The sequence below is a fragment of the Poecilia reticulata genome, chromosome 13 (assembly GCF_904066995.2).
Source record: "Poecilia reticulata chromosome 13, P_reticulata-male-v2, whole genome shotgun sequence".
Lineage (NCBI taxonomy): Eukaryota > Metazoa > Chordata > Actinopteri > Cyprinodontiformes > Poeciliidae > Poecilia > Poecilia reticulata.
The window spans coordinates 14,555,900-14,570,578 of NC_088842.1; the positions used below are offsets into that span (position 1 = coordinate 14,555,900).

Consider the following 14,679-nt stretch of genomic DNA (forward strand, 5'->3'; position numbering starts at 1 on the left):
TATATATATATATATATATATATATATATATATATATATATATATATATATATATACTTTGATCGGTTTACTTGTTGCACGACAGTCATTCATGACTTGTCTGCATTTTTTGCTAACTGAAGTTAATCTTGATGCTGTAACTTCATGGCATAGAGTAGGGAATCATACTCCATATCTGTGGTTTGGCTTCGACGTTGCATTTTTTATTTTCTCCTCGCGGTTGTTAGTTGAGAGCTGGAAAAGAAAAGAAGAGGTGAGAAAGAGAAAGGAGTGTTAAGTCAGCTAATTTAGGGTATGTACTACAGGGTAGCAGGAGATGGTGTATTTATTACATGCCACAACAAAATAATGTATATACAGTATTCTGTTGAAGCTCTAAACAACCTTTTATTTTTCATTTGATGCAACATTTGAGCCACAAAGTCTTGTGATCTTTTAAAGCGGGCTACTAAAAGGCTCTCTTATGAACTTTCTTTGATTTTTTTGTTGTTGGCTTTTTGTTCACTTTTTTGTCCTTAACATTACAGGAAATTTCAACATATGAAGAGTCATTCTTCCACATCTGAAATGCTTTTCCATATTATATGTGATAATTTGTGAGCTAACGTGGGAATTATCTTGTGTAGCAACATGTTAAAACATATACATCAAATCTTTACTGTCCTTGTCACTTTCTACAAAAGAACAACAACATTTTAAATGTGTAATCGACTCAGCAAGTAACATCTTTCATTTGTGGAGATTATATAATGTTTCAGATATCGCAATTTTATTTTCTGGAAACGTGAAAAGCATATTGGAAAACCTTGTATTTCTCCATGGGAGGAAATTATATTGTGCTGTTACATGTAAAACCCTCCAGCTGTACTCGTGTGGGAATCATATTGTCTTTTAACATGTGAACACATGATTTACGCATGTGGACATTAATTACATAGTTGTAGGCAGAGGTCTGGCACACTTGGGAAAATATGTAACGTTTATCAAAATGGAATCTATATCACACATGTGAAGCACATGTGGGAAGGTTATATGTGAAATATTTTCCAGTTTAGTTCACATGTAGACATTTTCAGTGTAATAACATGTGAAACACCCACTAGACATGCAAAATTTAAAATATTTCCCCATACATTTCACATTATTTTACTTGGAAATTTAACATTTCACATTTTTACATGTGAAATGTTTTCCAATGTGATTCATGTGAATCTCTCAACCTACCTCACTAACCTTTTACTGATTGATGTTGGGTTACGACAAGCTCTCATCTCTAGTTTTTCCAGAGTTATTGCTAAAAACACACATCGTTCCCATGGACAAAATATTGTGCAGTTTCTCATCATGAGAACTAAAAATTTATTTTCAAAGCTCAATGCAACTGGATGGGCTCTTCTCGATAGAAAAAGCGTTACCTATTCTTGTCTTTAAATTGTTTTAAGGGAATCTCATGCAGTGATTAGATTGTGTTGGAGTGTTGTTAAACTCTGAAATGTCTGGTCAGCGATGTTTGTGCACCTGAAAAGTGAACTGTGGTGTAGACGACGATGATGAGCAGTCCCAGGAAAATGGAGACGATGCTCAGCAGGCGAGCCAGTCGACCCAGCCTCCGGGCCCCGTCCACATCCCCGTTCTGAAGACTGTTTCTGGACTGGAACACACAAAAGAAGAAACTTAGAGCAGAACCGAGTCGTCTCAAACAATCCAACAATTCCCTCGATTTATTAATCTGGTTGTTGACACGAAAGTTTCAGAAAAAATGAAATACGAAAAAACCCAAACTATTTTCTCTAAGCAAAAACACGTCTGCACTGCGTGATGCTGTCATTGCCATCTGTCTTGATGGTAGGAGTGCATCTGTAAATCGACCAAGGACATCAGTGATCGGCCAATACTTACATGTGAGACTGATCTTATCCACCGATCTTAACCAAAGGTCTAAAAATCAGCCACTGTCCTCTGTTGCTTTTCTGAGAGCGAAGTTTGACTGACAGACCCGCCCACATGGTCATGTCTAGACGTTCACAGTAAACATTTGCCCCACTATTACCAATTGGTAAATTACTTGCAATTTTAGCAACATTTCAGGTGAAAAAAAATCGGTATTGGCCAAAACCAGAATCGACAGGTCAGGCTTTTTAAAGATCGATGATCTCTGATCGACAAGAAAACTGCAATCAGTGCACCCCTACATGCATTTCCTAGACACTGCACACATTTTGTTTACATGTCGGATTCTTTCGATAAGCTAAATCAGACAAGAGTTTACAGGAAACTATGCAAAATCCAGGGAATGTTTCAGCTTAGCTACACCTCCTCTTCAACAGTTTCACATTAAACTATTAATCAAGTTGATTTCCATCTTTAGAGAACAAGAGGAAATGGCAGTCCTACAGTTCAACTCTGTTGAGCTGTTTAATTCTTCTACAGCCCTTTAGGGTACAATGGCAATAAAAAATTATTCCCAGCTGTCACTGGTGAAATTGTCTTTTTCAAATTGGCAGTTTGGGATTGATGGAGGACTGTGCCTCGCAGAGCCAATCGGAACAGATGAGAGCACAACACTGCGAAGGAGCTGTAATTCATTTTTATGCTTTATGTATATCGCTTTATTTTCACCACAGACACGGAGACAGGGTGATTTATGTGTATGCTTGTGAGACATGATGAATGGGAAGCCTCAAGTCCTCGCTCTGCAGTTTCATTTGGGAGTCTTAAAACAGAAAAACTTGCATGCGTAATTTCTCTGCCTTTCCTTCCCTCTTATTGTGTCGTCTGCTAGCTTCATGTGTTTTAGACTCAGGAATGCCCAGTTCATTTCAAATGTTGAACACAAGGAATGCACTAACCTCACTTATGCTCACGTCGCTCGTAAATGTATGCACACATTCATTCAGAAGTGTTTTTGGTGATGTTTTTCATCTATTAATAGGAAACCCTGTAGCTTACCATTAAACCAACATTAAATTCACATAAACTAACCCCATGGACCTTTTCTGTTTGAAATAATCGGTTAAAAAATTGTTAAAAAACCCCCAAAAAGATTGAAAATAATTAAAAAATAAATTATAATGATAAAATAAATGAAAGAAAATCATAAACAATACTGCCCTGCAGATTTATTGGCATTTCCGCTGAAGACGTATAAAAAGCTTTATGAAACAAAAACTTATGTAGCGCTTTTCCACCCTCAAAGGGTTCCCAAAGATGCTTCACTATAAAATGAAGTCTGACAGAAAGACACAACGACAGAGCATCGAACCGGCAACCCACTGATTGCAGGGCGAACTCTTACAACCGTCGTCTCAGAGTAAATCAATCCTTTCTTGCAATCTGAATCTTTAGTCTGGTGTCATTTTTGTATGTTTCATTAATTAGCATCGTTGCTGTTAATACTTTCTGCAGTCAGGACAAAACATAGACTTTTATAACATATCACCAGGTAGCACTAGGCAATGCGCATTACAAATGGACTCTAGTGATCAGCAACTTTTGGGGTTAATAACAGAAAAATGTCATTTTCACATTTAGACAATTGAAGCACCAGGACACAGAGCAAAGTCATGATGTTAACTTAAACATGAAATGTCACATTTCAGAGCTTCCACATGAAGACTTCTCATAGGAGCTGTTCATGCAGGTTTGTCTTCGCAAAACATCAGGAAATAGAGCTGTTCCTCCCCCTCATCTTATTAAATTACGCAGTCTTTTTTTTGTAAGTCAATTTCCTCATTTATATAAAGTGCTATTAAAACACTGGTTGAACAGTAATGTATGTTTTGTCATTTGCCTCTTTCATTTTAAGAAGAAACTTTTTTTTTTGTTGCTTTTCTTAATGACACTCAGGAGTGTGAGTGTTGTCTCTCTTCAGTTAATTGACACTTGAGTCTACAGTGCTGGGATTGGCTCAGTGTTAGATAGGATTACACTGCAGAAAGACAGAGAGATAAAAGGGCTTGATGAAGTAGCTCCCGCAGGCCTCTGGAGGCGGGGAGTTCCACCACCCTGACGATGCTGGCAAGCCATCATAAATCACTGCACTGGAAATGCTGACCGGTGTTTAGGCCTTCATCTATTTTCAATTAAAAATTGTTCATTCACCATAGTTTTGCACATGCTTTGTTTGAGCACCTTTCAATTCTATAAAAGCCTTCAGTTTTCTTCTTGCCATCAACAATAGTGAGTCTGATGGTGCTGAAATAAATACCAGTTGTTGCCAGTGAGATTTTCCCTCAAATTTTCTCGTCAGCATCTTTTACAATGGTGGAGAAAGTACGCAAAAAATGTACTTAAGTAAAAGTACAAATACACAGACAAAAATGTACTCAAGTAAAAGTAAAAGTACCACATTAACATTTTACTTAAGTAAAAAAAGTACTGGCTTTTAAAAATACTTAAGTATTAAAAGTAAAAGTACTTGCTGATTAATACCTAATTGCTAATATCATTAAGCGTACCGATCATATTTAATTTTAATACATCAGAAATGTTTCATTTTAATGAACAATGCCACAGATGAAGCATGTTTTTATTGTGTTTACTCTGTAACATAGTTTTGTAACTTAAATATGTGATTCTATGCATCATAATTTTAGGGATGGAAACATCTTGTCTCCTGTCTGAACAGCATGAATTTCACTTATTTTATTTTGAAAGAAATCCAACTGGCAGTGGACGACGTGGAACCAAGGAGCCACATAGCAGAGTTGTAGTCTAGACCACCGAGCCCAAGACCAAATCAAGACCAGCATGCCAAGGTGGGCCCCACCTAGGCCCATATGGGTCCCATATGGGTTTGTCCGTGGGTTCCACGGTGGCCCCACATGGGTTTGCCCATGTAGGGCCACACATACGCTCACAAATACGCTTATTAAAAATGTCTATGATCCAGCTTTTAGTTTATGTCTTCATCTTCAGTTAGTTTAATAGATTAACTCTCACGTTGCCCCATACCTGTCAAGCTTTGAGTTTGAGAATATGGGAAATGTCACCTGAAGTGGTGGTGGTGGTGGGCCATAATTTAACAGTGTGTATATGTTAAATTACGGGGGGGAAAACTGTTAAATTACAGAAAAATTCTGCTGGAAATGCCGTAAAAAAACAAAAAAATGTATTGGCAGAAAATTACCAGGACATTTCCCTGTTTTTTACGGAAAAATTTGAAATAAAATACTGTTAAATTACGGGAAACTTCTGACTGAAATTCTGTAATATATATATATATATATATATATATAAAACTATAATATAAAATATAAAATAATAATATATATATATATAAATATATAATAAAAAATATAAAATATTTATAATAAATATATATATAAAATATAATATCCTGGCAGAGAATTACTAGGACATTTTCTGTATTTTTTATTTTTTTCAGAATTTCCATCAAAATATTTTCCATAATTTAACAGTTTTTTATGTCATATTTACCAATATTTTGTTAACCCAAAACTGAAATTCTCTGTCTTTTTACTCTGTCTTTTGTGATATATTCACAAACTTTTTAAAAAAAAACCTTGGACATTTTCAAATACTTTTGTCTTCCAAACCATTGAAGTCTGTATTCTATTCTATATATTAATTATAGTGTAAAATATATTAAAATACTTATTTATTTGCTAATTACATATATATATATGTATATATTAATGAAATAAAATAATAGCTACTGCAGTGTACGCAGAGCATTACAAGAACACAGAAGAACGGCTCTAAGTGAGGCTTCAGTCCTATCAACCTTAGTAAAGATCCGTCTAGAAGAATCGGATCGTTCCTGAATGTCATTTGCATATTGCAGACTTTGGTCACAGCGTTGTCCCATATATGCGACACCTCAGTCAACACCTCCACACAACAATTCAGCGCATGAGTGACAACTTTTTCTCATTGCAGATGCAACATGTCTGTACAGCTAGCTTAGCTAGCATCACGTCCACAGATCTTACCTTAATTTAAAGCTTCCTTTCCAAGTGATGCTAAAAGTTGGACGAAGTCCCACCATATGTGAAAGCGAAGCGCTGCTGAATTTACATGTCGCCATATCTTATGATTTATGCAGCGCTATTATATAACTGACATTAGACAGACACCTTCTCCCGCTCAGAGGAAACCACTGCGCATGTCTGGAGCTCCGTGTGCGAGTAAAGGTGGAGGCGATGGGTGACAACAGACACGTAAGTCACGTTATTGCTTGGATTTTATGGCGCCACCTTAAGTCCCTCAACTTCACATTTTAACGGGAAAAAAGCGCAACGCGACTTGGACGTAACAAGTAACCGACAGTTTTGTAGAAATGTAGTGAAGTAGAAAGTACAGATACTTACTGTAAAATGTAGTGGAGTAAAAGTAGAAAGTACTCATTATTAAATCTACTTAAGTAAAGTACAGATACACGAAAAATGTACTTAAGTACAGTAACTTCCCACCACTGATCTTTTATCTAAAGCCACAGTTTGCTGAGTTGTGGCAAAGAATTAAAATGACCTCGTTGCTCAGAAGAAGCAGTCAGAAGAAATAAACAAACAAAAAATAAAATGCAATGATTACATTAAAGTGAAGGCAACTAGCTATTGGAGGAAACGCTCTGAGAGCTTTCTGTTTCTTAATTCTCATACAGTTCTTAGTTGTTTTAATAGTATGCTTTAGGTCATTTTCATGTCGCAGATTTCAGTTCTGCTTCAGTTTTATTTATTTTTTTTACAGATGGGTCAACATTTCCAACATACGGCCTCTGATCCAGGTTCTGAGGTTTCCAATTCATGGAAACCTTTCCTGCATCACCCTGCAGTGACATATTTGGTTTATGCCAAACACATCCTCTCTTCTGGTGTCCAAATTATTCAGTTTTAGAGTCATCTATGTAAAGAACATTAAGTCAGGATTCCTAGTCTTTTTCTGCATTAACATTGACAAATTGACCTTCAAGTTTTCTTAGAGACCAAAGGGTTCTTCTGATTGTAGATGCAACACTCATCCCAGAACCTGCTACAGGTACAAAATGCAAAAAAGAAAGCAGGTACCTTAGGCTTTTTGGTAACTTCTTTTAGCATCTTGCAGTCGGCTCTCAGAATGGACTGCCTATCTTTTATAGTCAGATCCGCACGCACGCACGCACGCACGCACGCACGCACGCACGCACACACACACGCACACACACACGCACGCACACACACACGCATACACATTTTGAACACTTTTAAATCAACCTGTTCAGTGTCACATTCCTTTGGATCGTAGCAGCTATTTTGAATAACTGCACAGTATTCACGTTGAAAATTTGCTCTAACTCTACCGTATTTTTATTCTTTATTGTGTTTTTAGATTTTTTTTATTCTACCTTTGTGTGAATCTACTCTATTGTGTGACAATAGAGGAATTTCTATTCTATTCTATTCTACCTCTGTATGTTGGTCGTCATTTAGCAGCTCCTACGATGTTACCATGGAGTTCACTTTCATGTGATATGTTCACATTTTGGCGCCCTGTGATGGACAAGCTGTCACAGGGTGTCCTATTTTGTGCACATGACTGCATAAAGTGTCAAGATGTTGACAGACCAAAAATAAATATCGCTACTGTTTTATTTTATTACTTTTCCCCAAAATGTCTGTTTTGTTTCTCATTTGAAATGTAAATAATATCACATGAAACATGAACATGATGTTTTACATTCATTTTTTACAGTATGGAATTTGAACATACTGTAATAGATCATATAGATAAACTCCAAAGTGTGTGCTTGTTTGTGTGTGTGTGTTCCTATTTTTCATCCTTTGCATGCAGAGACACACTCGTGTCTCACCTCTATGACTGCGATGTGAAGCTACGGTACAAACTCCCGGTGGAGCCGGTATCGATCTGGACTTGCATCACAAAGGAGAGCAGCATCAGCATCTTGAATCAATGCAAGTCTCTTTCAGAAAACGCTGCTTGTTCATCCTGCTTAGAGAAAACACGTCAATGAAATAAGGAAGATTTACGGAGACAGTAACACTTCCTCTCCGCTACGACAAAATGCAAAAAAGAAAAAAAAAAAAACAGGGAAACTTTTTTGTCTAAGCATTCGTATTTAGGATATGTGTTTTCCTACTTGATTAATATCTTTATTGATTAGAATAAAGGCACAACTGGTGATATTGGTTTTCACAATGTGAAATCCTACCCTTAAAATGCCTCGGTTTCTCCCTGTGTGTTCACACTCTGCACCCTCTGAATAGTCTGTCATGTGTTCAAGCGGAGGAAGGTGGAGGCTGGTGAGGCAGTAAGTGCTCCGTTTTTTTTCTGTCTCTCATCATGAATAATGAAGAACAACCAGCAGCCTGGTGGTGAAGGAGCACCGTACAAAAGAAATCATTTTTGATTATATGACAATGTCACACAATAAGTCTCCATGTAGAATCATTATTTAGTACAAAACATGATTTATTTGCATATTTTTTTTACAATACTATATAAATTTTACATTGGATATATAATGTTTTTTTATGTTTATGGTGAATTGCAATTTAAGGAGAATAGAGACATTGAGCCTGTAGAGCAGAAATTTTTTGAAATTCTTGTTTAAAACACTTTTATCTGGTTACTTGGGCCTTGAGGATCTCTGAGCTGCTAACAGGAGTTTTTTTTTTTTTTTTCATTTCTGCCTTTTTACACCAGACTCAACATTAAAGTTTTAAACCTCTTAACACGGTCAGATGATCAAATGTGTCAGAACCGTAAAGGCACTGCTCTTTATTGCTGCAGCTGTGAGATGCCTTGTAGCTGCTGAAAAAGCTTGTACCTTTACTTTGCTCCTGTGGTTTAGCTTCTGAGGTTAACAAAAAAATTTATTTTTTAGAAAAAAGTTTGGGATTTTGAGAGGCAGGAGATTTCTCTGTTGGCATCCTTATTTGGTTCATATCCAGTCCAGACTAACTTACTTCTAAGGCTGAAGCCAAGACCAGCAGACGTCTGCTGCATTTAACCTACACCAAACCCAGAAATGTAACTTAAGTTTATTCTAACTATTTTATTGATCTTTAATCTGTTATCACTTTGTGATTTATGTAGAAACAAATTGTCATGTACATGGGACATGGAGATTGGAGGTTTGCACCATTGATATGCTTCATGTGTGAAACATGTACTGAAAAACACATTAAAACCTTCAGGTCAGATTAACCAACATAAACTAAGGCAGTGTAAACAAGAAGCCTATATAAAACAGGGTTTATTTAAACTTCTGTAATCTTTGAACTTTTCACATCACTTCACTTTTATGCCACCATACTCCAGTAGTGTTTACATGTTACATTATTCCAGTTTTCCATTTAGTGCATAAATATTCCAGAGGATTTTTAGAGGAATCTCTTGTCCCTTTACGTTTAGTTTAAAAGGAAGGAAGCACCAACTAGCCTTATATATGTAGTTCAGAGAGTTCATAAGCATTTACATTACTTTATAATATGTTATAACAAAATGTTCCACCACAAAGTACAGACATTTAAATCCAGCAGATGTGGCTTTACTTTGAGCCCTCTGTTTAAGAGTGTGCACAGTTACGCAACCTGGTCAAATAAATGACTCTGAGATTTAATATTATTGGTAACTATGATAAATATTCATTTAGAAATGGTGTCATCTTTAGATATTTTGTTGCAGCACAGTCAAAAATTGCATTTCGTGCTAATAAAGAGTTCTTTTATGACCAATAGAAAAGCAAGCAACAGAGTGTGTGTGTGTGTGTGTGTGTGTGTGTGTGTGTGTGTGTGTGTGTGTGTGTGTGTGTGTGTGTGTGTGTGTGTGTGTGTGTGTGTGGAGGAAGGATATACCCATAATGTCTTATCAAAGTCAAAGAGTTTAAAAGTTGTTCTACCAAATGTTAAATAAAAGTATGTAAAAAAACTGAATAAAGAAAAACTCATTAATCTGGTATTTAAAAAAAAGAAATCATATTAGAAATCCTACCTGAACCAGTAAAAAAACGTTACACATGTTTTATATACAGTAGATGCAAATAACTTGTTTTTTTATTTGTGACAGAATGAGTACATCGTCATACATAAAAGCTTAAAAAAAATAATTTAACTTGTTTCTACATTTGGCTTTTCACTTTGTGGTGCTCAAAAACTGCAGCATAAACTGCTTCGCAAAGCTGCCATTTTGCAACTGCTAATAAGAAGTCATTTACCTACCCACACATGCATTATGCACAAACACTCTCATTCCTCTGGTGCAACATATGCAAGTCCATATTTTACAGGCATATCTGCAGCGTATGCAATAATTCTGCTGCAGTTTAGACATTTATATTATTGGGATGCTCTAGTCTTGGCTGCAAAGGAAAACAACAACAAAAAAAACCCTATCACCTCTGCCTCTCATCTCCCTGTGATTGGCTGCACATCTCCCAGGTTTAGTTTTCTGCACCAGAGCATCTTTCAGGAATCTAGGATGTCATTTTACAAGAAACCAGCATTTACATTTCTTTCCTTTCAATTTCTTTCAGAATAATTTCTCAAAAACACTGAAATTCAACCATGTTTGTTTTTGTTGGATTCCTTGAAACTAAATGTTTAAACTTACTCCCTATTTAGTAAATACTGTGAGTACATTACTCATATTCCTCCATTAAATTTAGTAAGCTGTTAATGAGTCTGTGAGTCAATACAATAAACCTTTGCAAGGAAAGAGCCTTAATGTCTCACGTTAATGCTGGTAACATCATTATACTGGTGACAACCTGCAAGATTGATGAACTTTGCAGAAGACTAGTTTGATACAACTGGGTGGATATTAGAAAAAAAAAATTATGCAATGAATGAAAATGAGGCCACATCTGTCATAGACTACTTATTTCAAGACAGGTAAATTTTGAACTTACTTAAGTTCTAAACAAACGTAATATTTTCCTCTGCTGGTTAAGCTAAATTTATTTGTAGAGCACATAAATCAACAACAAGGCAGATCAAAACACTTTACTAGTTAAAAACAAGCAATAACCAGTAATGAAACAAGCAACAAACACTACGTTTTGTCAAATCCCACAATCAAATATACACCACGTATTAATTAATGTTCCAGTTATTCTAAACAAGTGTTTTTTTTTTTAATCTTTATTTAATTTTTTATTCAGGAATCATTTTTGACTCTATTGGTCTTTATTCAAAGGAAATGACAGGACTCTTAACGTGTGGGTATAAACGTTTAAGAAAGTTGGACATTTTCTTTAAATCTCTCACTATTATGGGATTCAGCAAACAATAACGATAAGTAATAACTAGAATTGATTTTGGTATACCTCGCTGACCTAAAAAGGAAAAGTTTAGTGTGTGCTAACATCAATTTGTGGAATAAACAAAGGGCTTTGTGTCTTATTAAAAAGCGTACATAAGAATCTAGTTTCATCTGTAATTATCTACATCTAACGCAACAGAAAACCTCTCAGCGTGACTTTAACCAGGATCTAAGGCTCCTCATTGCACTAGCATGGCATTTCAAATCAAGTCAGCTCTTTAAAAGCCCCTCGTTCTTCATTTGTTATTCTGTCTTTGACTTTTTCAGAGTCCAGACACGTTCCTTTGACCTCCTATTGCTACTATCATAATGTTTCTCTGTTAGAGGTATCTGTTACTCTTCAGCCATGGGAATTTTAGAACAGAGCGGTGAACTTACATTATAAGGCTTCATCTTGTGGTATCGGCCACATTACTGCTCATTTGATCACAACGGATGCTCCGTCCTGCTGTGACTCACTTGCACTTATATCTGACATCAGTGCAATTTCTCAGTCAGTTTGTTTTTTTCTAATCAAGTGATAGGAACTACTTTAAGGCCATTTGCTGTCTCTCTCACACCCATCTGCCCTTGATGTTTTGATCTTCCTTGGGAAGCCTGTATCTCCTTTCTCATTCCCTCAGAAAAGAGAGAGGATGCTGATGGCAGCCACAGAGCTGGCTAACTGCAGCAATCTGCCCTCTGCAGAGAATCTAAATTGACTTCCCTGACCATCTATTGAGTTAGCGGCCATCTCCAGTTTCTACCTCCTTCACTTTTCTTTCTTCTTGCCCTCTGTCAAAGCTTCTCCTCAGTACTTTCCCCATGAAGCCGACTTGTGAATGTCAGTAGGTCTGTGATGGCGGCTTGGGGAAATACAGTGTATACCGCCTAATATTACTTTAGTGTGTAGTGGCCACATGAGTGACATTAAGGAACTAATGGGTTTCCTCCATTGATTTTGCTTTGTTCTTCCATGCATCTGAATGTGGCTTTACCACGGCAGGAGAAGTAAAAAGAAAGATACTGTTCAGCGGCTTCAAATACCGACAGAATTACTACAGACGGTTGTGTGAAATGTATGTTTGTGGAAATCCAGAAAGCTTGAATGAAAAGCAAAACTGGAATTGGTGTTTGGTTCAGTTTTTCCTTTTCATGTTGAGTGACTATTGAGCCCCATAGAAGCAAAAGCTATTGGCTTGGATTGCTAAATCCTCTGATACATAACAATTTATTCCATGATTTCAAGTAAAGCATGAGAAAATCTAAGAGTTGATTATATGTTCAGACTTACTAAATTCATTAGCATCTGTAATTTCTGTGTTAAATATTCTACAAAAGGACTGAAAAATGTACCTAACCAAAGGCATCCATCCATCCATCCATCCATCCATCCATCCATCCATCAGTTGCTCATATGAACTGATATAAATTCTAAGATGTATTTTTTACCTGCAAACCTGAATTTTTCATCTAATAAATGAAAAATTGACAAAATGTAAAGAACAGTTAAAAAGAGTAGGGAAAATAAAGGCTTAATAATAATAAAAAACTTAAAACTGTTCAAAGTGTTATATTTACAACAAGAGGAAGATTGTTTCAGAGTTTGGGAGTCCTGTCTCATCGGCTCACAAGACAAGTCCCAGGAACATCTAGAACAGTGGTCCCCAAACTACGGCCCGCGGGCCGGATCCGGCCTCCACTGTGGGTGTTTTGTTTTGCATGGCACATTGCTGCCATCTGTTGGACTTTTATGGAACTGCTTGACTTTTATGTTATTTAATCAGTACGGTTGTTTGCTAGCGGTAGAGCAGATGAACACACGTGTTTGTTATACACACCGCATTCCAGGTCGAGTTCTTCGAGGCGATGCCTGTAAGTAGCAGCTTATACTTCAAAACGAGCCTTTATGTTAACATATGAGGAATTCATATGTTAGTTACTTTCCCTCAATGGAATATATACTAGACAGTCCCAGTGACCGTTTCACTAACGGTTTTTGCCCATGTGCTTTCTGGGTAAAAGTCAATCGAGTAACGCTCACACCCCCACCCCCTCTCCCTCAACAATTTCCAGCAGCGCAGGTGATAACCGTGTAACACTTTTTCTGTTACAAACTGACTCCGGCCCCCCACCAGAGAAGGGAAAAGTTATGTGGCCCTCACAGGAAAAAGTTTGGGGACCACTGGTCTAGAACATCTGCAGCTTAAACACATTAAAACACCAATGCTTATGTTGAATGGACACTTTCATTGAAACAGGTGTTTCCACCAATAAACCAGAAGCACCTAGTTTACAGATCAATGTTATGTAGTGGGCAGACGGACCCTTTAAATCATAATCATTAAATAAACTTGTGACATCAAAGATGTTGTTTCTCAGGTAAAACAGATACATTTCTGAAAAGTTGTTTCAATGATCTTGAGCCAGAAGCTGGCAAGTGAAGCAGGTTTCAGAAAACAGTCATACAACCAGATGTTAATCATTCAAATTAAACTGATGGCCTTTTATCAGATACAAAAAGTGTTTCAGTTTGCTAAGAGGACTGAACAGTTTTTCTTTCTTAATTTCTGCAAGTTTATTAAAAGCACTAAATAAATATTTCTTCATGTTCTGATTTTGAACATGCTGTTCATAATGCACGTGAAATTGTTAAGAAAACACTGTAGTCTCACTTTTCTCAGCTTTTCTCACTTTTTTAAAATACACTTTTTTCCCCACATAAAAAAAAGCTTAAATCTGAAGAGTAACTCCAAGACTTTCTGAATGAAAATTTAACAATACCAAGCATTTGTCACAGTTACTCCAAGATCAGTGGTTCAGCTTACTTTCTGTGGCAGTTTTTGACCATAAAAAAAAAAAAAAAAAAAAGCCAACTCACCATAACAGAGTACACCAATGCGACAATGCTGACGGGCCAAACCGGGCAGAAGCAGGACAGGATGACCAGGATGAGGTAATCCTTGGGCTTGGGGGTCTCCGGCACGGTGGCGTTCCCGGTGGAGGAGCGGCTCAGGCTGGCCCTGGACGGGGAAAGGGGGGCGGCGGCGGACAGCTGCCCGATGGAGCCCGACCTCATGGCGACGCTGTGGCCGTTCTGGTCGGCCTCCAGAGCCTTGTCCCCGGCCACGTTGGCTGTGAAGGAGGTGGACATTTTCATCCCGGTGCCCCCGGGCTCGGTGGTCACCGTCAGGAGTTTCTCCGTCTCCTGTAAGTCCGCGGGCGGGGCGCCTCCTCCGCCCTCACTGCCCAGGGTGGACTTCAGGAAGTCGGTGTCGGTGTTGATGGCCATGATCCTCTGTCGGGTTTTATCAAGGAAGGTCAGAAAATGTGATTAGCAGCCTGGGAGCTTGTTATGAGACTGAGCGCTTCCACGTTTCTTAATAGAAATCAGGCTTTATAAACTATTCCTTGAGG

At 37.4% G+C, this 14,679-nt stretch overlaps 1 protein-coding gene across 1 annotated transcript; it reads right to left on the reverse strand.

Moving 5' to 3' along the window:
* Window positions 1-117: 117 nt before the first annotated feature.
* Window positions 118-14,679, reverse strand: trarg1a (trafficking regulator of GLUT4 (SLC2A4) 1a). The gene is made up of 3 exons (XM_008425578.3): window positions 14,144-14,679; window positions 1,519-1,651; window positions 118-234 (listed from the first exon to the last, which is right to left on the reverse strand). Exons 1-3 carry the CDS (start codon window positions 14,552-14,554, stop codon window positions 224-226), a joined length of 555 nt encoding a protein of 184 aa, XP_008423800.1. The 5' UTR covers window positions 14,555-14,679; the 3' UTR covers window positions 118-223.

Excerpts from the sequence above, each read along its gene's own strand:
- trarg1a (XM_008425578.3), bottom strand. The coding sequence starts at position 14,554 with ATGGCCATCAACACCGACACCGACTTCCTGAAGTCCACCCTGGGCAGT. Across the intron at positions 1,652-14,143 it reads CATTGGTGTACTCTGTTATG|TCCAGAAACAGTCTTCAGAA; the intron begins GTGAGTTGGCTT and ends TGTGTGTTCCAG.